The sequence below is a fragment of the Danio rerio genome, chromosome 23 (genome assembly GCF_052040795.2).
Source record: "Danio rerio strain M-AB ecotype USA chromosome 23, GRCz13ab, whole genome shotgun sequence".
NCBI lineage: Eukaryota > Metazoa > Chordata > Actinopteri > Cypriniformes > Danionidae > Danio > Danio rerio.
In genome coordinates this window covers 47,484,949-47,511,585 of record NC_141043.1, presented here as the reverse complement: position 1 = coordinate 47,511,585, position 26,637 = coordinate 47,484,949, and the positions used below count along the sequence as shown (strand labels likewise).

General features: G+C 42.7%; 1 protein-coding gene across 2 annotated transcripts; it reads right to left on the bottom strand.

Annotated features, from left to right (window-relative positions):
- Nucleotides 1-10,890: 10,890 nt before the first annotated feature.
- On the bottom strand, nucleotides 10,891-18,521 carry gprin3a (GPRIN family member 3a). 2 transcript variants are annotated; one of them, XM_087307840.1, is made up of 3 exons: nucleotides 18,389-18,521; nucleotides 12,237-13,946; nucleotides 10,891-11,623 (listed from the first exon to the last, which is right to left on the bottom strand). In XM_087307840.1, exons 2-3 carry the CDS (start codon nucleotides 13,898-13,900, stop codon nucleotides 11,617-11,619), a joined length of 1,671 nt encoding a protein of 556 aa, XP_087163966.1. In that variant the 5' UTR covers nucleotides 13,901-13,946; nucleotides 18,389-18,521; the 3' UTR covers nucleotides 10,891-11,616. The 2 variants fall into 2 exon arrangements, with proteins under 2 accessions (XP_087163966.1, XP_087163965.1); XM_087307839.1 differs by lacking the exon at nucleotides 10,891-11,623 and having other exon boundaries at nucleotides 12,031-13,946.
- Between the last annotated feature and the right edge of the window lie 8,116 nt (nucleotides 18,522-26,637).

The following is a 26,637-nucleotide window of genomic DNA, read 5'->3' as shown; positions in this document are numbered from 1 at the left end:
CCATTGTTTTTTTTCCGCGGTTAGTTTTCGCTTTTCGCAAATTATTTTTGTATCTGCAACCACGACACTTTAAGCAGGGATTTGATTTCATAACGACTGATAATAAAAGCTAAAAACCATTAGCTTTTATCAGGGCTTAATTTTTGCCGGAACATGCCGGACCTCTGCCTCCTCAACCACCCTCCTCCCCCGTCCGCTGTAAACTATTGAACCCCCCCCCCTTGACTTTTATCCGCGACACCACTCCGCCATCCGATGCCAATCCCCCCCAAAATGTACTGCTAAGTGTAACTGAGGCCAGCAAGTCAAGTGCTGTGCAGGTAAACCTTCCTCCTCTGACTGTTAAAAAGTGCTCTAGCGATAGACACTAGAGGCTGTGGTCTTTAGCCTCCTTGGTAGAGCAACCGACACTCATGCAGAAAGTCGCAGATTCGATCCAGGTGGGGGTTACATAAGCAGCACTGTAAAAAAAAAAATACACAAGTTCAAAATTCACGTGCAGGAAAATGCCAATGGAACTCATCCAAGTAAACAGATCGCAGACTCAAGATGTCGCTTTTTACCATGGAGCTACGACTGCGCTGGCTGATTATATCCCTGCTCATAGTATACTATATAGTTTGTATACATCACTTTAGACAAACTATACATTTGGAAAACAATGTTTTAATGCATCGCACGTCACTTCACTTAAACTGCGACATGGTCATCTTGCGGAAATATTACTAACGATCCATCAGGTAATGTTTTTCCCTCTCTCTCGGTAAACCGCTGTCTCGTCAACAAATATTTTTTCCCATAATGCATAGCGCATTGGCCTACGGCAGCTGGATAAGTCCAAAAGGCACAGTACTTTTTGCGTTTGGGTCTGTTTTAGTTCGGATCATATTCTCACCACAAACGAACCGCTTCAGGGTTTGTCTGAAAGCGTACCGAGACCACCTCTTCAAGCAGGTCTCGGTACGCTTATTTGGTCCGCTTTTGGTGCTCACTCGAGTACGATTGCTGCATTCACACCAGCCCAAACGAACCGCACCAAGTGGGAAAACGAACTCTAGTGCGATTCAACTGAACAAAATAAGGCAGGTGTGAAAGCACCCTAAAAAAGAAGTACTGCGCCTTTTTGGACTAATCCAACTGCCATAGGTTGATGCGCTGTGCATTATGGGATGTGGAGGAAAAATTACCTGATGAAATCGTTGGTAGTATTTCCGGAAGACAACCATGTGGCAGTTTAGCTAAATGAATTCACGCCTCCTCCTGAAGTGACGTGCGATGTGCCTTTGCCGTTTGCAATGCATTAAAACATTGTTTTCCAGCCAAGCCGCGCTTCATTCTCCAAATGTAGCTATAGTTTGTCTAAAATTATATATACAAACTATAAAGTATACTATGAGCAGGGATACAATCAGCCAGCGCAGTCGTAAGCTGCGTCCCAAATGGCACACTACACTACCCTAGTAGCAAATAATTCTGGCCCAGATTTGGCATAAAGCTGGCACAGCAGGCATTCATCCGCCACTGGCATACAGCATGTGGGCCAAACATGGCCCGGGTTTGGCAGAGGTGGCACCGTCTTTAAGGCGGCACACAAGATTTGGGCCAGATGAAAAACTTTGTATTTGGTGCAGATTTAAAAAATTGATAAGTGGGCCATGTGAGTTTGGCCAGTCTTGACCCACATTTAAAATACACTAAAATCATTTTTGAGTAAAGAAAAAAAATTCTACCAATCAGGTCACTTTGAGAAAAAGCGTGCCCATAGTGTGCCTAAAGCGCATCACTCCATGGGTTTATCAATTTCATTGCAATTGTGACACACCAACATATCTGGCCCAGTTCAGGCCCAGTTATGAGTTATTAACTTGGCTGAGACTTGGCCCAGATATGATCTGTGTTTGGCCCTTGTCTAGAAGCCAGATTTGGTCCAGTCATGTACCGTAATTCACTGCGGCATGTGGGCCAAGCAAAACCTGATTGTGTGGGCCAGAGCTGGGCCAGAGAAATTTTGCTATGTGGGTATGCACTCATGCACTATGTACTTATGCACTTACACACTCAACAGGATAGTGTATATATTGTAGCGAGGCAGAGGGAAAACAGCGGCACAACAGGATGAGTTTACAGACAAGTCCCCGGAGGGTGCTTTATTTACAAAGTGAATGTGATGTACAAGGTGCTCTTCTTTAGGGTGAGGTGCTCTGGTGCTCCGGGAAGTAGGTGAAGGACAGTGAGTAGTCGGGTGAAGGGTCGTCACGAGCTGGAGTCCGCTAAGGAGAGACAGAGAGACAAGCATTAGCACAGGGAGTCATAGAATGAATGAAGCTCATCTTCTCCTGGCGTAGGTTGGGCTTATATGTCTCTCGGCTTGATGCGCTCCAGCTGTGATCGATCCTGACTTGATGATGGTCCAGCTGGGTGAAATTAGCGACCAGGGCGACGTGGCAAATAATCGCTCGCTACATTCCCCCCCCTTAGCGTCGTCCTGGTCCTGGGTGTTCTGCGGAGGAAAGGTAGAGTATTTAGAGGGGGGGTAGAATGTTTTGACAGACCTGCCCATCCTGACCATAGCCTTGAGAGCCCGTCGGCGTTTCCGTGGGAGGCCCCGGCTCGATGTTGAACAGTGAAGTTGTAATCCTGGAGCGACAGGAACCATCTGGTGACTCGAGCGTTGTTATTTTTCGCTGTTGACATCCATTGTAGTGGAGCGTGGTCGGTCACCAGGGTGAATCTTCTGCCAAGTAAGTAATACCTGAGCTCCAGGATTGCCCACTTGATCGCCAGGGCCTCTTACTCTACCGTGGCGTACCGGGTCTCTGCAGGGGTAAGCTTCCGACTCACGTACATGATGGGGTGTTCTTCATCGCCGTGGACCTGGGAGAGGACCGCGCCCAGGCCCGAGTCGGAAGCGTCTGTCTGAAGAATGAAGGGGCAGCCAAAGTCAGGTGCGTGCAGTACCGGTGAGGATGTTAGTGCAGTCTTCAGGGCTTGAAACGCGCCATCTGCTTCTCTGCTCCATTGTATCCTCTCTGGCTGCCCCTTTCTGGTCAGGTCTGTCAAAGGGCTGGCTATGGATGAGAAATTGGGAATGAAACATCTATAGTAGCCCGCTAACCCCAGAAATGCACGTACCTGGGTCTTTGTGGTGGGTTGTGGAGTTTCTTGTAGTGCTCTGATCTTGTTCTGTTGTGGCTGTATGAGACCTCTACCGATGTGGAAACCGAGGTATTTGGCTTCTGCTAGACCCAGGTGGCATTTCTTGGGATTAGCTGTGAGCCCAGCCCTACGAAGATCAAGGAGCACCCTCCACAACCGGGATAGATGTTCTTCCCATGACTCGGAGTGGACGATTAGGTCGTCGAGGTATGCTGCTGCATACGGCTGGTGGGGTCTCAGCAGGATGTCCATCATACGCTGGAATGTTGCTGGAGCCCCGTGGAGCCCGAAGGGAAGAACCCGGTATTGCCAGTGCCCACCGGGAGTGGAGAAGGCGGTTTTCTCCTTGGCGCTTTCACTTAGTGGTAGTTGCCAGTAGCCTTTAATGAGGTCGATCGTGGATATGAATCGGGCTCCACCCAGCCGATCCAGCAGCTCGTCCACCCGAGGCATGGGGTACCCGTCGAATTTGGAAATTTCGTTCAGCTTCCTGAAGTCATTGCAGAAGCAGAGGGTGCCATCGGGTTTGGGGACCATCACTATGGGGCTGGACCACGGGCTACGAGATGGTTCGATGATTCTCAATTTCCTCATCTTTTGGATCTCCTCGTTGATAGCCAGCCGGCGAGCTTCTGGTACTCGATAAGGCCTCTGCCGGACGATGGTGCCAGGTGGGGTGATGATGTCGTGCTGGATGATGGTGGTTCGGCCCGGTTTCTCTGAGAACACATCCCTGAACTGACCGACCAAGGCTTGCAGCTCCGCCTTCTGATTTGGTGAGAGTTGCTCACCTATATGGACAACGGGAGAAGTTTCTTCTGAGAAGGCAACTAGATGACCTGGAGCTGCAACCCATTTCTTCATCAAGTTGATGTGGTAAAGTTGTTCTTCTCTTCTTCGTCCCGGCTGACGGACTCGATAGTTTACCGGCCCTACCCTTTCTACCACTGTATATGGCCCCTTCCAGGATGCCAAAAACTTTGAGGTGGTGGTAGGTATCAGGATCATTACCTTGTCCCCTGGGTGGAACTCTCTGGGTTGGGCGGGCCGGTTATATAATCGCTGTTGGGCGCGCTGGGCTTCAGTCAGATGTTGCTTGACGATGGGCATGACTTTCTCTATTCGTTCTCTCATGTCCCGCACGTGCTCAATTACTGACCGTTGTGGGGCTGGCTCTTGTTCCCAAGCTTGACGAGCCACATCCAATAGCCCTCGTGGTTGGCGGCCGAACAGCAGTTCAAATGGTGTAAAACCTGTAGATCCTTGGGGAACTTCTCTGATCCCGAAAAGCACGTACGGGATCATGAGGTCCCAGTCGCGCCCATCCTCTGCAACCACCCTGCGGAGCATCTGCTTCAGCGTCTTGTTAAAGCGCTCCACCAAGCCATCAGTCTGCGGATGATAAACAGAGGTTTTTATTTGCTTTACCTTTAGGAGGCGGCAGAGGTCTGCCATCAACCGGGACATGAATGGGGTGCCCTGGTCGGTCAGTATCTCTGCTGGTATTCCTACTCGGCTGCATAATAAAAACAGCTCCTTAGCGATTGCCGATGACGTGGCTTTTCTCAGAGGGATCGCTTCTGGATATCTGGTGGCGTAGTCGAGGATGACAAGGATGTGTTCATGTCCCCGGGCCGACTTCGGCAAAGGCCCTATCAAGTCCATGCCAATGCGGTGGAAGGGCACCTCAATGATGGGTAATGGTATCAGAGGGCTGGGGGGTGGTCGTTGGGGAGACGTTCTTTGGCAGATGTCGCATGCCTGACAATACCTCTTTACTTCTCCATCCAACCCGGGCCAGTGGAAACGATCTCTGATCCTTTTGATCGTGTTGGCTGCTCCTAGGTGTCCTGCCATCGGGTGAGTATGTGCCAGTTCCAGAACAGTCTCCCTTTTGGTCCTCGGGACGACCAATAGCGTCTTCGTTTCCCCCCGCCTCTCTGCGACACAGTACAGCAGACCATTTTGCACAATAAAATGTGGGAGGGGGTGAGGGCTGGGAAACCGTTCGTTACCGTCTATGATCCGGACTTGTGGCCAGCAGTGCTTCAACGTTTCATCTTCACGCTGTGCTCTCCCGAAGTCGCCACCTGCGGTAATCTGTTGGAAAAGATCATAGTACAGGTTAGCCGATGATGACTCACCCCCTCTGTCGCTCTCGGTGGCCATCAGCGCTGTTTGGCGGTCCCGTTGAGCCCGTCCCTTGCTGTTCTTCTTTGCCCGAGCCGATCGAGCCTGATGGTGGGTGAGGAGATCATCGAACCCCGGCCAGTCTCTGCCCAAAAGGAGGGGTACTGGAAGATCTGGGACCACTCCTACTTCGATGCGCCAGCTTCCCGACTTCGTCGCTATGGTGACTCTTTGGGCGGGTACGTGGCGGGTATCACCGTGTATGCATGTAATCGGGATTCGACCTTTCCCTTCTTGATGGTATTTTAATGTGTTTGGGTGGACCAGTGTTATTGCACTTCCTGTATCCAGTGTGGCCGTCTGTGTTTTCCCGTCTAAACATACTTTTCGGGTGGGAGCTTCGGGAGGGACGTTGCGGTGTACCACGCACCCTGCCGTCCAGGCCGGGGCCGAGAGTGTTGTTGGCTCTGTGGGCATCGGCTCGTCGACTGGGCTGGGGACCGCCGGTCTGCTGCCTGGTCGTGTTGTGCCCTCCACCGGTCGCCATGGCGCATTTACCCTCCGGGGTGGCAGAGCCGCTCTCTCCCCAGTCTCCCGGGCCACATGAGCTTCCGCCAGCTCCACCGCCTCCACCAAAGCAGCCAGCGAGTCGGGGTTCCTCATGCTGGTAAGTGTGCGGAGCCGTCTGGGTAGCGCCCTCATCATCTTTTCAATGACTACTTTCTCAGCGACCTGGACTGCGGTTGGATCTCCTCCCAGTAACCATAATCTTCCCAATCTGGATAAGTTGGCTGCTTGGGTCCGAACCGGCTGTTTGGCATCATAGGACCACTGAGAAAATTGTTGTGCTGCGCTTATATTGGAGAGTCCCATTCTGGCGAGTATCTCCTTTTTTAATGCTTTATAGTCGTCATTTTTCGGTGTCTCTAATGCGAAATAAGCTCTTTGAGCTTCTCCAGTCAGGAATGGCGCTAACATCCTCGCCCAACTTTCCCTCGGCCATCTCTCTCTTTCCGCAATTACCTCAAAGGTGTGCAGGTAAGCATCAATATCATCCAGGTCGCTGAGTTTTGTGATAAATCTATGGGCGCTCACCTCAGAGAACTGGCTGGAACCGGCCGCTTGGCGGAGCTGTTGTTCCATACGGTCTTGTCTGGCGGTGAGTGGTTCAGTTATCACTTGTTGTCTTCTTGAGATTTCCGCTAGATGGCGTACTACCTCTTCGATCGACATGACTCAGGAGGGGATGACAGCCGAGTAAGAGAGCGTGAGTGAGAGAGAGAGCGGATGCCTGTCTGTAAACAGAAGAAAAACAGAGAAAATTCAGTGGTTACTTCTTCTTACTGGTAAGTGCTGAATTTTTTTCCCTCTGAAAAAGCGCGCATTCTCCACCAGTTGTAGCGAGGCAGAGGGAAAACAGCGGCACAACAGGATGAGTTTACAGACAAGTCCCCGGAGGGTGCTTTATTTACAAAGTGAATGTGATGTACAAGGTGCTCTTCTTTAGGGTGAGGTGCTCTGGTGCTCCGGGAAGTAGGTGAAGGACAGTGAGTAGTCGGGTGAAGGATCGTCACGAGCTGGAGTCCGCTAAGGAGAGACAGAGAGACAAGCATTAGCACAGGGAGTCATAGAATGAATGAAGCTCATCTTCTCCTGGCGTAGGTTGGGCTTATATGTCTCTCGGCTTGATGCGCTCCAGCTGTGATCGATCCTGACTTGATGATGGTCCAGCTGGGTGAAATTAGCGACCAGGGCAACGTGGCAAATAATCGCTCGCTACATTATGTAGTGTTGTCCCAAATGGCACACTACGGTTTTGTACTAACCGGAAATTAAAATTGTCACCAGCGAATGACATTACGTTTGTAACGTAATATTAGCTATCAAAATGGTACCAGTAACAACAACAAAAGTAACTAGAAGGAGACGTAATCGTCGCTCCATAGTCAAAAGTGACATTTTGTGTCTGCCCGTTTGGTTACATGTGGGAGTTCAATTGGCATTTTCCCGCACATGAATTCTGACCAATCGAAAAGCAGTTTAGGAAATATGTTCAACAACATCTGGCCAATGAGTGATGAGGATTTTGTCAGATGACTGCATTTTGGTTCTTTTCAACTGGTTTGGACCAAAGCCAGCAGTGTGGTGTGAAAACGACCCAAAGACGGCAGAAAATGCCACCCTTAATTGGTTATTGCCCTTGGTCCGGACCAAAAGAAGCGAACTACAAATGTAAAATAGCACCCTAACTGAAAACAAGTGCATTTTCAGATTTCAATTAAAGATTACAAGGGCAAACTATTGTTTTTCTTAATGACATGCATGGATGAAAACTAGCAATGTGAGCGAACCATATTAATATGGTTAGTTTTGATTTCATGTAAACTTTAAAATCAAAATAAAGCCGAATGCTTGTCATGCCATACAATAAAGAGAACAGAAAAGGTGTTCAGTATAATAAAGAGCCATCACATAAATCACTTCACAGTTCGTTTCTTTTTAATAAGTAGGGCAGATGCTCCGTAGGGTCCCTAATGTGGACCGAACACAGGACACTATAGCTGTAGGTGTGTGTATGTGAGTATGACACAAACAATATCATCCACGCCACAGCGTCCAAATCAAATATTTAAACCTTCAGACATCCTTTAGCAGAAAGAAAACTCAATTCAACCCAATATCCACATCTCTCATGCTCGCGCGGAGAAGATCAAATATTCATCAGACATCACTTAGTGCTCTCAGAGCTCGGAAACACAAAGACCTCATTCAGTCAAACCCCACTACTACGGTAAAAATAACATGAAAACATACAGCAAACAAGGATCCGGTGACAGAACAAAAGCCAGACTCATACGCTAGGAGTTTTAAAAGTTCAACGTGCAAAATGTGCTCTGCTCACATGTGAAAAAATACTATTTATAGTAAACCAAACTATAGTAAAGTGCATTATACTGTACATATTATAGTATTTGCTAATGACTTTGTTGATGAACGCTGGAGTACACACTGTGGTATTAAGTTATTACATGGCTTTCTGGAATACTTGTTTGTAATTGATCAGTCGTGACATTCCAAGGTATGTTATTCCCAGACAACAACCACTAAATAACACAGGCTCATCGTGGAACTGAGAACCACCTTGATCTTCAGTGAAAACAATTAAGTATATATACTTACATTCACATTTACATGTATCTGCTCGTCTTTCACGCCACTTTTGTTCACTGTTTGGCACCATCTAGTGTCTGAATAATGTGCAGGTTAGTGTATACTCCATCAGCAGTTTACATTTCTGTCAGCTTTGTGCTTATGACTGTTTATCGCCATCTAGTGTCTGAATAATGTGCAGGTTAGTGTATACTCCATCAGCAGTTTACATTTCTGTCAGCTTTGTGCTTATGACTGTTTATCGCCATCTAGTGTCTGAAAAATGCGCAGGTTAGTGTATACTCCATCAGCTGTTTTTTAGTTTCTGTCAGCGTTGCATTTTTGACTGTTTGTCGCCATCTAGTGTCTGAATAATGTGCAGGTTAGTGTATACTCCATCAGCTGTTTTTTAGTTTCTGTCAGCTTTGCGTTTTTGACTGTTTGTCGCCATCTAGTGTCTGAATAATGTGCAGGTTAGTGTATACTCCATCAGCTGTTTTTTAGTTTCTGTCAGCGTTGCATTTTTGACTGTTTGTCGCCATCTAGTGTCTGAATAATGCACAGGTTAGTGTATACTTCATCAGCTGTTTTAGTTTCTGTCAGCTTTTTGTTTATGACTGCTTACCGCCATCTAGTGTCTGAATAATGCGCAGGTTAGTGTATACTACATCAGCAGTTTACATTTCTGTCAGCTTTGTGCTTATGACTGTTTATCGCCATCTAGTGTCTGAATAATGCACAGGTTAGTGTATACTCCATCAGCTGTTTTTTAGTTTCTGTCAGCTTTGTGTTTTTGACTGTTTGTCACCATCTAGTGTCTGAATATTATGCAGGTTAGTGTATACTCCATCAGCTATTTTAGTGTCTGTCAGCTTTGCATTTGATTAATGAATTAAAGAAATGATTATGGCTCAGAACAATGTTTTGTAGAAAGTATATAGTTGTAGAAAACTATAATATTGTGTCGTTTGTTTATATTACTGTAGTTGTTGTGTTAGCATAGTGTAGCATCTTACAATAGCAACTACAGAATCTCCACAACAGACGAGTTTTTACTGTAAAGAATGTTTGTGATTATAACTGTAAAAAAAAAATAATAATAAGCTACAGTAAAAATATGTTACCTGCTAAACAGTGAGTTTCCTTAATATATATGGTGAATAATCGTAAACGGACTCCCCCTTGTCACAATCACCAGCGATCTAGCCTGTGCAGATTGCAGGAGAACTAAAATTCTGCCACTGAAATGAACTACAAATCCCATCACTCCCTGCATTTACACACCTTGCCCAGATTTCCCTTGATTGGAAACACACAGCTGAAGCTTGTGATTACCAGGACTATAAATTCACCTCAGTCACACACACACACATTGCCACACACATTGCTGAGTCTTGTTATACTGTAAGTGAGCATTACAAAGCATTTCCTTGTCTTGCCTTGCTGTGTTCTTTCACCTTTGTTTTGTTTTACTGTTTATGTTGTTTTGCCAACAGTCCTGACCATTCACCTCTATTCTGACTATACTTTTAGATTATCTGCATGCTCCTGTCTGTCCGTTTTGACCTTTTGCCTGCCAGACAACTCTCTTAATAAACTCCATTTGGATCTTTATTAAACCCCAAGAATTCCCTGCATGACACTTCAGTTTTTTTTGTTGACATCCCAGCAGGCACACAACATAATAAGGCATTAATATTGGGTTAAATTTAGGTCATGACGTCAGGTGACCAAAATTCAATGTATAGCCAGCGTCTAAGGATGTTATTTTGACGTCCAATAACGACGTTGAATTACGCTCATACTTGGTTGATTTTAGGTTGTGTTGTAAAGTGACCAAAATCCAACGGCTAACAGATGTCATAACGGTAATGTCCACACAACGTCTAGACGTAACATGATTAGACGTTGATATTTGGTTGATTTTATGTTGGACATTGACGTCGGCCTGATGTTGGGTTCTGACGTCAACTCGATTTTCATTTCCAAACAAAATCCAACATCCCCATGACATTGGGGTATGTTGGGGTAAGTCAGTATGACGTCATGTGACGTTCTGTGCCTGTAGGGATAATGGTTCTTTGGTTGTTTTTTTAAACATCAGTTATGAACATTAAAGTTTCATGTTGCATTTAATGTATATTACCATACATTAATAATTACTATTAATATTTATATCTGCTGCATTAGTTCATCAGATAACTTTCTCATTACCAAACGCTTTTGGTTGTGATTTTGTCTGTGTAATAAATGCAAAATGTTAGATGTAGTAGTTTAAAACAGTAGAGATGTATTAAACACAGTAGTTTGCAGTAAATTGAGAAATTTCTACTATGTTTCTACTATACTTTTAATGTTAAAAATTTAACTACCACAGCGGGGAGGTTTTTTCTTCTTTTTTACCACAACTTTACAGAAAAACATAACAAAACAGTAACATGGTGCTCTGTGGTATTTACTATAGAATTGTTCTTTATTTTCCTGTGGGATTCATAAGATTTGAGTCTGACAGAATGCATATCTTATTACATTAAAGTGCTTTAAAGTGACTATCAGGTCAGTGTTCACAAGAACAGTGCTTTTTCCAGTGATAAAGCCCGTTAGAGTCGTTAATTCTCAACAGGATTTACAGCTGCCAGCGTTTGTTATTCAGGTGAGCACAAGGTGACCGCAGTGACTGAACATGATTTAGACATTAGTCATTAACTGTTCTGAAAAAAACTTCAGTGCTACTAAAATACACCCAAACTCAGAATACATCTCAGAGAGATTCAATCTACAAAGGTTTCTAAAAATAAAAAGCATTAAAGAAGAGTGATCAAACTGTTCAGCTAAATATAGTGCCATTCCACTTTTAGACATTCAGTGCAGTTTTATAGATGTAGAAAAATTAAAAATGTCATTGAGGTTTCAGTTACGTACATACCAGAAGCGTCCCACTGACATCATCAGAGAAAGAGCCAATACAAAAACAGAAGCAGATGCTCATAATGAAGATTGAAGATCGTCTTTTTCTGTGGATTTACTTGAATAAAATGTGCGCTAGCAAAATAAACTTTGTAAATGTTGATCTCACATGGACTTTAAATGACAAATATCTCTTGTACCTCATAATAGTGAACATGTGTAGGTCAAGTTTAAATCACAGTCATTTCAAGACCTTCCATCTCTGAACATGGCTTAAAACCTGCATGAAGAAACAGTATGTAAATACAAGTACAATTGAAGACAAAATTATTGGCCCTCCTTTGAGATTTTCAACACAGGCTTGTTGAGAAAATGTGCCCAGGCACACATTTCTGAGAACCGAGAAATATGTCCCCCAGGGTACATAACGGCGATATGGCTGACTGCTAACCTCCGTATGAACGTTTTTTAAGCTGAGATCCTAACAGTTGGGTTAAGGGAAGGGTATGTGTGGGTCAGTCGATATCAAGCTGATATTCGTTACAACAAGCCGACCAGCCTCTCTCGCGGACGAGCAACAAAAAGATGTTGAGACTGCCAGAAAAGTACACAGCGGCCTCTGGTGTATTTACAAGAAATGGCACATATAAAAAAAACATCCCCTGATAATGTATTTGAGATGGTCAATAATGTACAGGGCGCCCTCTAGTGGATTTGAGAAAAGAAAAACTACAAGAAAATATAGTCCAGGGTTAATATTTCTCGGTTCTCAAAAATGAAGTCCTGGGGACATGTTTCCTTAAACATAAGTTAGGGAAAAATATGACAGTCACTTTGCCATTCCCTCTTCAGGATGCTGTTTTGAGCAGCAGTGAGATCCAGCGAACAGTGACCTGAAGACGTTCCTCTTCCTCTTTCCCGTCCTCCCTTTTCCGGGCGACTGTTCGGAGAGACATATGGACTTCCGGAGCGTCCCGATGCGCCGCTCGTGTTCACGGATTTTACACTGGAGGTGGCTCTGGATGGCAAATCCCAGTGACTCCATGTCCAGAGATGCTCCATACACTTCCCACGTCATTCCCTGCTCATCCCAGACGATCTGCTGAGGCGCAGCACTCTCCCCCTTTTGTTCATCCACGTCTCCTGTTTTACCTAGACATTTCATGGAGGTCTTCTCCGCATCACTGATGGTCACGTCTGGTGGATTCAAACCAAACGTCTGCGGCGACTCGCTACGAAGTTCAATCTCTATTTGGCACACGTGCTGATGAGGCTTTTGGGTATTGGGAGATTTATAAGGAGGCGGGCCTAGAAATCTAGGCTTGGCTCCAATTGGTGTGGAGTCCATGAGGCCTCCATTTGACAACCAATCAGAGTCAGAGTTACTATCCGGCTTGAGTTCATTGCGTAGATTGGCTTCAGGGTTATTATCAGAGTCCAAACGAATGGTTTGAGGGTTGCGGACGGGACTCATTTCCGTAGATTTGCTACACAGCTTCACAACTGCCTGGATTTCAGCATCAATGTTAGTAACTTCGGTTTGTATTGCTGCGTCCTTCGTTGCAATGGCAGACAAATGTGTCATCGTCTCTGAATCCTTTTGGATCTTGGATGTCGAAGTCTTATATGCAGTATTATTCACCATGTTGTCATTCTTTATCGTGCTGTCAGCTTCCTTCTGTTCCCTCAGACTCTTTCCAGTCTTTCTCTCTTGGGTTGTGACATATGCATCAGTTTTATCCTCCGGCGCTTTTAGCTGCTCTGGGTTTAATTCTCGATGCAATAACACGGATGAACTGTCTCCGCTCTTTATCTCCGGTGGTCCCAGAGGACTTTCTCGTAATGCTGTTTTGGCCCCTGGTTTGCTCTCAGCGTCGTTCGGTTTATCTTTCGGAGATGGTGTCTCTTTGGACACCAGTTTTTTAATCCTCTCCGCTTTGTCCACTTTGAGAGACGTAGGACTGGTCGCTTTAATTTTAGGGCTGGAGGAGGCTTTGGGAATGTGCGAGAGAGACAATCGATTGAGACTTTTCGGAGAGTCGGTAGAGGTAATCTGAGAGGCTGACGCTGTTTTTTGGAGCATCTTTTGCGGGGACTCTGTGGAGCCCATGATGTGGGATGTCGACGGAGCCTTTTGGATGTTTTTGGGAAACAGTTTTGCTTGCAGCTTCTTCTCATGCACATTTGGGGATTTCAGTTTCGCACCACTCGTTGAACTTAACACCTCAACTCCTGAAGAGCTCGATTTCGCCGGTTGTCTTGAAGCCGTTTTGTTCGCATTTGTGATCTGTTTGGTTGTAGTCGTGTGCATTGTAGGTATTTTGGACGCAGGGTGGAGATCTGCATTGCTAGCTAGCGGAGTGTGTTTTAGTGTCTTCACAGATTCCCTAGAAGTGCCTTTTTCATGCTCTTTAGCTTCATTGCATTGCTTTTCCTCAGGTCTTGTCTTGGGTTCAGGAGAGATGTTTCCTTTTCTGTGCTGGCCTGAGGGGTTGGACTCGGTTTCCCAGCATGCATTGCTTCCTGGGGTGTGAAGGAGAGCAGGATGGGGCTCCATAAAACCGATGCAAGTTAATATACAGATTGCTGATTTAGTGACACATCTGTGAAGAGAGCAGAGAGTGTTTTGAGAAAATAATACAGATAAATATTAGGATTGCACAATATTTTGATTACACAATGTGTAAATGTGCAACGTGTATAGGTGTTTCCTATTACTGGGTTGCAGCTAGAAGGGCATCCGCTGTGTAAAACATATATATATATATATACTAGGGATGTAACGGTATCAGAATTTCACGGTACGGTAATACCTCGGTATGAATGTCACGGTACGGTATTTATTGAATCATTTACAGGAAAAAACAAAACTTATGAAAATACTCCAAAAAAGTGCCAAAAGTGTCAATGACATACAAATTAGCCATCTATCTGTAAGCTTTGAAACAGGAACTTCAATTTTAATAACAAAAAAATATTAAACCATGTAAAAAAAAAAAAGTTTCAATTTAGTATTGTTGAAAACTCATCACATTCAACATTTAATCACTCACTCACTTAGATAGAGATGGGTTTAAAGGAAAATTATCATATAAATATAATCTGGTAAAAGCTGGTATCTCTGGGTATTTACAATGTCCCCTGCACCAGAAAAAACCCCTCTCATTTGGGACTGAGGTTTCTGGGACAGAGAGATATGACTTGGCCCAGGTTGACATCAGTGGGTAACGTTGTGCATTGTCTTTCCCCCACTTGAGAGGACAAGCCATGAGTGAGATAGCTGTCTCATGTCTGTATCAATCTGAACAGTGTGCTGTGTCACACCCTCCGTGCGCGACAACACAGCTGATCAGAACGCGCGCGACAACACAGCTGATCAGTACGCGCGTGACAACACAGCTGATCAGAACGCGCGCGACAACACAGCTGATCAGAACGCGCGCGACAACACAGCTGATCAGTATGCGCGCGACAACACAGCTGATCAGTACGCGTGCGGCGACAACACCCGCTTCAGGTTCGATCATTTCCAGCTCTTTTTGATGCCCGCTTCTAGCAGCACACTCCATTTCCGCATTACTGTATCTGTAGCGACAACAGACTGCAAGGGATGATGGCCACCCCTGGGCTGATGGGAATTGTAGTTTTCGCTACCTCCCGTTCGCTTCATTCGCCTGAGCAAATTTTCTCAGAAGAACTATAATTTTACAGAGTCATGCGACTACGGTAATATCGAAAAAAATTAATATTGCGGTATGACGGTATTTACAATACCGTTACATCCCTAATATATACACATTTGAAGTCAGAATTATTCGGCCACCTTTGAATTTATTTTTATTTTTTAATATTTCCCAAATGATGTTGAACAGAGCAAGGGAAATTTTCACATTATGTCTGATAATATTTTTTCTTCTGGAGAAAGTCTTATTTGTTTTATTTTGACTAGAATAAAGGCGGTTTTTAATGAAAAAAAAACATTTTAGGGTCAAAATTATTAGAAATGAGTTATTAAAACTATTATGTTTAGAAATGTGCTGAAAAAAATCTTCTCTTCGTTAAACAGAAATTGGGAAAAAATAAATGGGCTAATAATTCAGACTTCAACTGTGTGTGTGTGTGTGTGTGTGTGTGTGTGTGTGTGTGTGTATATATATATATATATATATATATATATGTATGTGATATTTAAGTCTAAAAATAGAAAATCAATAAAAATGGTTAACATTTGCTCCTCTGACATTTTTGCAGAAAATGTTTGTATTCATGTTTTTCCTGTACTAAAAGTGCATTTACTATATGTTAAAAACAACATTTGAAAAAAATATATGTAATATATTTGTGTGTAATCTGATGTACCCTCTACCTCTTTTTATTATTTTATATTATTCATTCATTAATTTTCTTGTCGGCTTAGTCCCTTTATTAATCTGGGGTCGCCACAGCGGAATGAACTGCCAACTTATCCAGCATGTGTTTTTACGCAGCGGATGCTCTTCCAGCCTCAACCCATCACTGGGAAACCCATACACACTCATACAAATGCACACACACATACACTATGGACAATTTAGCCTACCCAATTCACCTGTACCGCATGTGTTTGGACTGTGGGGGAAACCGGAGCACCCAGAGGAAACCCACGTGAACGCAGGGAGAACATGCAAACTCCACACAGAAACGCCAACTGACCCAGCCAAGGCTCGAACCAGCGACCTTCTTGCTGTGAGGCGACAGCACTACCTACTGCGCTGCATTTTATATTATTTTTTTTTCCTATTTAATTCTTCTTGTTAAGAAGTGATGTGAAGTGATTTTGTTGTATAATAAAACTGTTAAAAAAAGACTATAGACAAAGTCCCTACTATTTTCTAATTAAGAATATTATTATTATATGTTATATGTATATACACTTTGAAAGGGGGTTGTTACGGTGGCACAGTGAGCAGCATGATCGCTTCACAGCAAGAAGGTCGCTGGTTCAAGCCCTGGCTGGGTCAGTTGGCATTTCTGTGTGAAGTTTGCATGTTCTCCCCGCGTTGGCGATTTTCTCCAGGTGTTCGTTTCCCCCACAGTCCAAACACATGCGCTATAGGGGAATTGATTAACTAAATTGGCCGCAGTGTATGTGTGTGAAAGAGTTTGTATGGGTGTTTCCCTTTGTTGGGTTGTAGCTGGAAGGGCATCCGCTGCATAAAAACTTATGCTGGATAAGTTGGTGGATCATTCCGCTGTGGAGACCCCAGATTAGTCCAACGACGGTGTCTACTGGTGGATGAAGGTTCACTGTGTGTTCATCTTTCCAGTGCACAATGTTGAATTTCTTTACATTTAACTTGTATCTGACTTTAATTTTAACAGAATATATAATTAAATTAAATAGATTATTAATATACAGTTGAAGTCAGAAATATTAGCCCCCCTGTTGATTTTTTCTGTTTAATAGAGAGCAGATTTTCCAACACATTTCTAATCATAATAGTTTTAATAACTCATTTCTCATTACTGATTTATTTTATCTTTGTCATGATGACAGCACATAATATTTGACTAGATATTTTTCAAGACACTTCTATACAGCTTAAAGTGACATGTGGACTATTGAAAAAATATACAGCTTAAAGGGGCTAATAATATTAACCTTAAAATGGTTTTAATAAAATTAAAAATTGCTTTTATTCTAGCCCAAATAAAACAAATAAGACTTTCTCCAGAAGAAAAAATATTATCAGATATACTGTGAAAATTTCCTGAATCTGTTAAACATCATTTAGGAAATATTTTTAAAAAAAATAAAATAAATAAATAAATCAAAGGGGGGGCTAATAATTCTGACTTCAACTGTATGTTGTTCACATTTACACATTGATCAGTCTTGATTATTATACAGAGGTAAAATTGACTAAAACCTTAAATGGCAGCTCCCGCTTGCTCAATATAAAATAGGTTGATTAGTCCCCTTTAAAATAAAAGTAATATCGTTTCTAATTAGAGGTCATAAGCATTAATATAAACACTGTCTACTATTGTTTCTCTATATAAACTCTGGTTTAGTCACGATTCATAGTCTCCCATGTACACTTAATTAGAATGCCAATTACAGTTAATCAACGGGTCAGTCACCCTCTCTGGGACAGTTGTACAACACCTTGTTGTAGCCGAAAAGAATGCTTTTCCATCTAATTACATACAGTTGAAGTCAGAATTATTAGCCACCCTGAATTATTAACCCACCTGTTTATTTTTATCCCCAATTTCTGTTTAACAGAGAGATTTCTTCAACACATTTCTAATCATAATAGTTTTAATAACTCATTTATAATAACTGATTCTTTTTTAATCTTTGCCATGATGACAGTAAATAATATTTTACGAGATCTGATTTAACACACTTCCATACAGCTTAAAGTGACATTTTAAGGCTTTACGAGGTTAATTATGTTAACTAGGCAGGTTAGGGTAATTAGGCAAGTCATTGTATAATGATGGTTTGTTCTATAGACTATCGAAAATATAGCTTAAAGGGGCTAATAATATTGACCTTAAAATGGTTTTAATAAAATTAAAAACTGCTTTTATTCTAGCCGAAATAAAACAAATAAGACTTTCTCCAGAAGAAAAAATATTATCAGACATACTGTAAAAATTTCCTTGCCCTGTTAAACATAATTTGGGAAATATTAAAAGAGAAAAAAAAAATCAAAGGGGGGCGAATAATTGTGACTTCAACTGTATGTTATATGTAACATTTAATTAGATTCTAACAACTTCCTGCGTTTTTGTTTCGTCTACTTCTTCATAGGGGAGACAATGATATAATGTAGGGTGAATATAAGTCAATTAGGATACTTTTCCTTGGTAATCTCAATGGCAAAAGTTGTCCAAATTGACCCTCCGGCAGGTGTATAATAGTGTAATAGCTTAATAAAAACACTGTGGTGCATCAGCGACGCCCATTACTATAGAAACACGACACAACGCAAGTAAACTCTCGCTTCTTTACTAAATACACCACAGATCTTGAAGAAATAGTAAACATACTCACTATTTATTGCATCCCAAATCGATAAAGATGATGTCCGCGGTGTTTGTCCTGATAGTGAAGCTCAGTCTGAGGATGTGGAAACTGTGGAGTGTTTTTCCCTCTCATGCTTGAATAAATGACGATGCTGCGCTCTGCATCTGATTCGCGCATGCGCACTGGTCGAGCAGCGGAGGACGCACGGGAATACTAGGGCACATATTGATTTAGCCTTATTTTTCCAAAACATCAACTGGGACTTGCAGTTACGAGCGTTAAATTAAAATTCCTATTATATGCTATACAAATTACACTATTTTATTTCGTTAAATTCAAGTCAAACAGAAGTTTTTTGTTCTATTTAAATATAACACAAAATGTTAAACACATAAAACTGAAAATGTTTTATATTAATGACACCTTATTTTATATAATTTGTATCTGTATCAAATATTGACAAATTTCTTCTTTTATTTTAATTGTCTACAGTGTGTTTGATCGTTAAACAAATCTAATATATCTTAGTAGCAAAAAGCGACTATTATGCAACAAATCTGAATATTTATATAAACATGCACTCACCGGCCACTTTATTAGGTACACCTTACTAGTACCGGGTTGGACCTCCTTTTGCCTTCAGAACTGCTTTAATCCTTCATGGCATAGACTCAACAAGCTACTGGAAATATTCCTCAGAGATTTTGCTCCATCAGCATCACACAGTTGCTGCAGATTTGTCGGCTGCACATCCATGATGCCAATCTCCTGTTCGCCACATCCCAAAGCTGCTCTATTGGATTGAGCTCTGGTGACTGTGGAGGCCATTTGAATACAGTGAACTCATTGTCATGTTCAAGAAACCAGTCTGAGATAATTGAGCTTTATGACATGGTGTGTTATCCTGCTGGAAGTAGCCATCAGAAGATGGAGACACTGTGCTCATAAAGGGATGGACATGGTCAGCAGCAATACTCAGGTAGGCTGTGGCGTTGACACCATGCTTAATTGGTACTAATGAGCCCAAAGTGTGCCAAGAAAATCTCCCCCACATCATTACACGACCAGCACCAGCCTGAATGGTTGTTACAAGGCAGGATGATCCATGCTTTCATGTTGTTGAGGCCACGGTGTGGTCTTCTGCTGCTGTAGCCCATCCGCCTCAAGGTTGGACGTGTTGTGTGTTCAGAGATGCTCTTCTGCAGAGCTCGGTTGTAACGAGTGCTTATTTGAGTTACTGTTGCCTTTCTATCAGCTGGAACCAGTCTGGCCATTCTCCTCTGACCTCTGGTATCAACAAGACATTTGCGCCCACAGAACTGCCGCTCACTGGATATTTCCTCTGTCGGGCCATTCTCTGTAAACCCTAGAGATGGTTGTGTGTGAAAATCCCAGTAGATCAGCAGTTTCTGAAATACTCAGAGCAGCCAGTCTGGCAGCAACAACCATGCCACGTTCAAAGTCTCTTAAATCCCCTTTCTTCCCCATTCTGATGCTCGCTTTGACCTGCAGCAGATCGTCTTGACCATGTCTACATGTGTTTGTTTTTGTCACAGAAACACCAATTGTCACCAAACCCCAAATATCAATTGACAGATGACATTAACATCATGACATAAACGTTACAAAAAATCAAATTTTGTCATAATAATGTCAATCTTTTTTATTTATTATTATAAATTTGTCTCATCTCATATCTGTTTGTCAATATGAACCAAATTATTTTTCATGCGTGTCTGAAATGAGCTTCCACAGATGTGACTGAAGTTTAACTATTGCTCACATGTTAAATGTCTGACCCCTGCATCTAGAACTGAACAAACAGTGCACAATAAGTCTATAATCGATGTGTGTGTGTGTGCATCTGTCTGTCTGTCTGTGCGTGCAGCTGACAGATTGATCTGTCCAAAGCAGAGCAATACTGGGACGGCGGGTTCAGAAGGATATTAAACCTTTTCATGTCCTGCAATGTCCCCAAATTCCTACAGCTGGCAGGCAACACGCACTGACCAATAGGATCACTCATCTGACTGAAAACACACAGACACCAATCAGATCATCTCCCTAGCGGAGCACGCACGGCCAATCAGATCACTTGTCTGACAGAGAACACACAGACACCAATCAGATCACTTGCCTGACAGAGCATGCACGGCCAATTAGATCACTTGTCTGAAAGAGCACAGACAATCAGATCAATTGCCTTAAAACATGCCGAATCAGATTCAGTCAGACATAGCACACAAAGCCAATCAGATCACATGTCTGACAGAGAACAAATGGCAAATTATATCCCGAGCACACACGGCCAATCAGATTGCTAGCCTGACAGAGCATGCTCAGCCAATCAGATCACTTACCTGACAGAGCATGCTCAGCCAATCAGATCCCTTACCTGACAGAGCATGCTCAGCCAATCAAAACACTTGTCAGAAAGAGTGTGGCCAATTAAATAAATTCTCAAAACACACAGAATCAGATGACGTGTCTGACAAAACACATGGCCAATCAAATCTTGTCTGACAGAGAACACAGCCAATCAGATTACACTTCTGATAGAAAATACATGGCCAAACAAAATCACTCATCTGAAAGAGCACACACGACCAATTAGATTACTCGTCTGACAGCACAAATGGCCAATCAGATCACTCGTCTGACAGAGCACACACGGCCAGTCAGTTCACGCATATAACAGAGCATGCACAGCCAATCAGATCCCTGATCTGAAAGAGCACAAATGGCCAATCAGATCACTCATCTGACAGAGAGCACACAGCCAATCGAATCGCTCGTCTGACAGAACACAAGGTCAATCAAATCACTTCTCTGACGGAGCATACCCGATCAAATAAATAGTCTCAAAATACAGCGAATCAGATCACTCGTCTGACAGAGCATGGACAGCCTATCAGATCCCGCATCTGAAAGAGCACGAATGGCCAATCAGATCACTGATCTGACAGAAAACACAGCCAATTAGATCACATGTCTGAAAGAGCATGGCCAATCAAATCATCGGTCTTAAAAACATGCCAAATCAGATTTAGTCTGACTTAACACATCCAGCCAGAGAACAAACAGCCAATCAGAAAGCTTATCTGACAACAATGAATGGCCAATAAAATGACTTGTCTGACTGAGCACACTCGGCCAATCAGATCACTTGTCTGAAAGTGCAAGGTATATCAAATAAATTGTCTCTAAATCCACTGAATCAGATGCAGAGTTTAACAGCAAGATGGGCCAATCAGATCACTTGTCTGAATAAATTCGGCCAATCAAATCACTAGTCTGACAGAACATGGCCAATCAATGGTCTCAAAAACAAGCAGAATCGGATTCAGTATGACAGAGGACGCACAGCCAATCAGATCACACATCTGAGAAAGAACACACAGCCAATCAGATCACACATCTGAGAGAGAACACACAGCCAATCAGATCACACATCTGAGAGAGAACGCACAGCCAATCAGATCACACATCTGACAGAGAACACACAGCCAATCAGATCACACATCTGACAGAGAACGCACAGCCAATCAGATCACACATCTGACAGAGAACGCACAGCCAATCAGATCACACATCTGACAGAGAACACACAGCCAATCAGATCACACATCTGAGAGAGAACGCACAGCCAATCAGATCACACATCTGACAGAGAACACACAGCCAATCAGATCACACATCTGACAGAGAACGCACAGCCAATCAGATCACACATCTGACAGAGAACACACAGCCAATCAGATCACACATCTGAGAGAGAACACACAGCCAATCAGATCACACATCTGACAGAGGACGCACAGCCAATCAGATCACACATCTGACAGAGAACACACAGCCAATCAGATCACACATCTGACAGAGAACACACAGCCAATCAGATCACACATCTGACAGAGAACACACAGCCAATCAGATCACACATCTGACAGAGAACACACAGCCAATTAGATCACACATCTGACAGAGAACACACAGCCAATCAGATCACACATCTGAGAGAGAACGCACAGCCAATCAGATCACACATCTGAGAGAGAACGCACAGCCAATCAGATCACACATCTGACAGAGAACACACAGCCAATCAGATCACACATCTGAGAGAGAACACACAGCCAATCAGATCACACATCTGACAGAGAACACACAGCCAATCAGATCACACATCTGACAGAGAACACACAGCCAATCAGATCACACATCTGACAGAGAACACACAGCCAATCAGATCACACATCTGACAGAGAACACACAGCCAATCAGATCACACATCTGACAGAGAACACACAGCCAATCAGATCACACATCTGACAGAGAACACACAGCCAATCAGATCACACATCTGACAGAGAACACACAGCCAATCAGATCACACATCTGACAGAGAACACACAGCCAATCAGATCACACATCTGACAGAGAACACACAGCCAATCAGATCACACATCTGACAGAGAACACACAGCCAATCAGATCACACATCTGACAGAGAACACACAGCCAATCAGATCACACATCTGAGAGAGAACACACAGCCAATCAGATCACACATCTGACAGAGAACACACAGCCAATCAGATCACACATCTGACAGAGAACACACAGCCAATCAGATCACACATCTGACAGAGAACACACAGCCAATCAGATCACACATCTGACAGAGAACACACAGCCAATCAGATCACACATCTGACAGAGAACACACAGCCAATCAGATCACACATCTGACAGAGAACACACAGCCAATCAGATCACACATCTGACAGAGAACACACAGCCAATCAGATCACACATCTGACAGAGAACACACAGCCAATCAGATCACACATCTGACAGAGAACGCACAGCCAATCAGATCACACATCTGAGAGAGAACGCACAGCCAATCAGATCACACATCTGAGAGAGAACGCACAGCCAATCAGATCACACATCTGACAGAGAACACACAGCCAATCAGATCACACATCTGACAGAGAACACACAGCCAATCAGATCACACATCTGACAGAGAACACACAGCCAATCAGATCACACATCTGACAGAGAACACACAGCCAATCAGATCACACATCTGACAGAGAACACACAGCCAATCAGATCACACATCTGACAGAGAACACACAGCCAATCAGATCACACATCTGACAGAGAACACACAGCCAATCAGATCACACATCTGACAGAGAACACACAGCCAATCAGATCACACATCTGACAGAGAACACACAGCCAATCAGATCACACATCTGACAGAGAAGACACAGCCAATTAGATCACTTGTCAGAAAACAAATAATCCACCATATCACTGATGTGAATGGCTGGAGGGAGTCATTTACAGACAGTCATGTGTTTAAAGTGACCCGTGTGTTGTGTTCAGGTATTGATCGACTGGAAAGAACTCCTGACCATAGGACAGATGCAGGGTGAGTGTCTGACTGACCAATAACTGCATCACATCTGACCAATCCTGCACAAATCAGACACAAACACTACAATTCCCACTGCACATATTTGTAAATGTATGATATCATATCTATTCATAATCCCTGTTTATAGCGCACAACAGCCTGTATATTAAGTTCCTTTCTATAATAGCAACCTGTACAGTACATGCTCATCTATTTGTAAATATCTGATTCTAGTTAACAGACTTGTATTTTAAGTTCATAGTACAACCATCTGTAAATATTACTCATAGTTTTCTATATTTGCCCCTTATATCTTACACCTACATCCTGCACATGCTGCTATTGCACTCCTGGTTAGACCTGAACTACATTTTGCTGCCTTGTACATGTGTCATGACAATAAAGTGGAATCTAATCTAATCAATCTGCCCAAGAAAACTATTTAAGTTATTTAAAAATGCCTCAAGAATGAATGCGATTGGTCAACCTTGCAAGTAAAAAAAAACAGCAGTATACTAAACCTTTATGCAGCATGCTCATATAAATTCAATGCATTTCAGTCCTGTGTTTCTGTAGGTGAATTAATGATGCAGGTGCTGCCCCCTTGTGGACACTCAGAAGAAAGCAAGTCTATTATTCCTTTAGTTAATACGCTGGAACTTTGTTCTGTTGTAAATAATTAAATATGCATTAAATTGATCAGAAGTGACATTTAAGGCATTGGTGATGTTACAGAAGCACTCTACACTAATTATGCAGACTTTACACAACCTAATATGAAGAAAACGGATGAGTTATACCCCTCACAGTTGTCATGAATGGTCATTTAAGCTATATACACCAAAATTGTTCTTTACCAGGCTGTAAACACCTTTTTTTTCTGCTGTAAATTCGGCCATTTTAACAGTGGGCTCAATGGGGTATATGCCGAAGCATGCTAATAGGACTTTTAATTTGCCAGTAACCTGCGTTAATCGCTTCCGGTGAAATGAATGCCAATGCAAAATCGGCGCGTTTAAGGTCTGTTTTCTTTAAAATCAGCTGTCTCCAAGGGCGGAGTGCTATCTGATATAAAGTGGGGCTCAGATTGTACAAAAAGCACTGCATTAAATTACATTTTCCCCACCATGGCTTTATAATATGAGCAATTATTTTACCCCATTATATTCAATGGAGCTTCTGCGCTAGCCTGTCGATTCTGATGGGCGCATGAGAGTAAACGGCTTTGTGTCTCGTTTTACGCTTGAGCAACTAAATTAATGCCAAAGTCTGTTTAACTGAATGTATTTTAATGACATTACAACATCGATGCTGTAAAAGGAACCAAATAATATGGAAAAAACACATAATAACAGGTAACCGGAAGTTTATCGGTATGAGAAACCTGTGGGAAACACACTAGCTCGGCATATAGCTACCCTATTGAAATTTGCTTTGTTATTGATCCAGGACTAGCAGAATTTTAATGAATTGCAGTTTCAGTTACTTCCGTATTTGCTTCATGAGGGAGAGCGGGAGGTTGCAGCTTGGTCAAAACTAACCAAACTGACTTTAAAAACTAAATACTGAACTGTGAATTTCATCTATAGTTCCACACCTAATCCTGAATGTGTTCAAGACAATTTAGAGTTTAAGCTTCCCCCCATTTCCAGCCTGATCTCACGAGAAAACGTAAGTATTTTACGTTTTGGCAGTTTAGTGGCTAATTCGTACGAATTCGTACGAGTTCAGTCGTGAGAAAATGTACGATTTTAAAAAGGAGGCGTGGCACCTAACCCCACCCCTAAACCCAACCGTCATTGGGGGATACGCAAATCGTACTAAAATGTATGAATTAGATCGTACGAATTTGTACGAATTAGCCACTAAATGAAAAAGTTACGAATTGCCGTGAGATTGTGTTGCCATTTCTGCCCGTATCTTTAATTTGCATTATGTGAATCAGCAAGAACTGCAGATTCGGCTGAAAATATTTAATGTTCTACTGGAGGAAAACATGTTGGCTGGCCTGAGGGTGGGTAACCAAACATTGTTTTAATCATTTTTGGATGAATAATCTCTTTAATCACTACTCCAGAAACTGTGCGTCACTCTCTCTCACGTCTGTTCTGCAGTTCCTCGCATCTGTTCAAGCGTTGAGGAGCGACATTTGTTTAGCTCGACTGTAAATGATTCTTTCTGACATCTTTCTGCTCAGCTTATGTTCATACACGCACACTGAACTAAACGAGTCATGTCTTTGCTAATAAATAAAGAGAAACAACCCTCCTCAAAACCAAAATCATCATTTAAAGGTGCTGTATTTAGGTTTTTGACCCGTCTAAAGCAAAAAAACACTGTCATATGTGTGCAGATATTTCAGAAACATGCTCAGTGAACATTCTTGTTTATCTGAAAAACAATGCTGGAGTCAGATATTCTGCTTTGAGCATGTGCATTATGTGCCAGAACATCTGCCTTTGTTTTGGTCATTTAACCCGTCCACTGCCAGTTTAGCCAATTATATTTTAGCACTTCAGGTTGCCTTGGTGGAAAACAGCTTATTTGATTCATTCAGTCAGGAAGGCTCTTAAAGTGTGCATCCGTGACCGAAAAGCAACCTCTGGTGGACAGTAGCACACTCTGAAATGAGCCGCAGATTCAGAGTTCCACATGAGGTTATTAATTAGCAATTAATTTAAATATCATGAGTGTAAACATTAGGTGAGCAGGTTACATTGTAACCCTAACAACACACTACACGGCAAGATTTGCAGTGATAAGAAATTTGGCTGTTTGCATAAGACGAAACATGTCAGAAATGTAAATACAGCCATTCAGAAGCACAGAATAGTGCACT

Coding starts and splice junctions, on each gene's coding strand:
- gprin3a (XM_087307839.1), bottom strand. CDS start 13,900: ATGGAGCCCCATCCTGCTCTCCTTCACACCCCAGGAAGCAATGCATGC.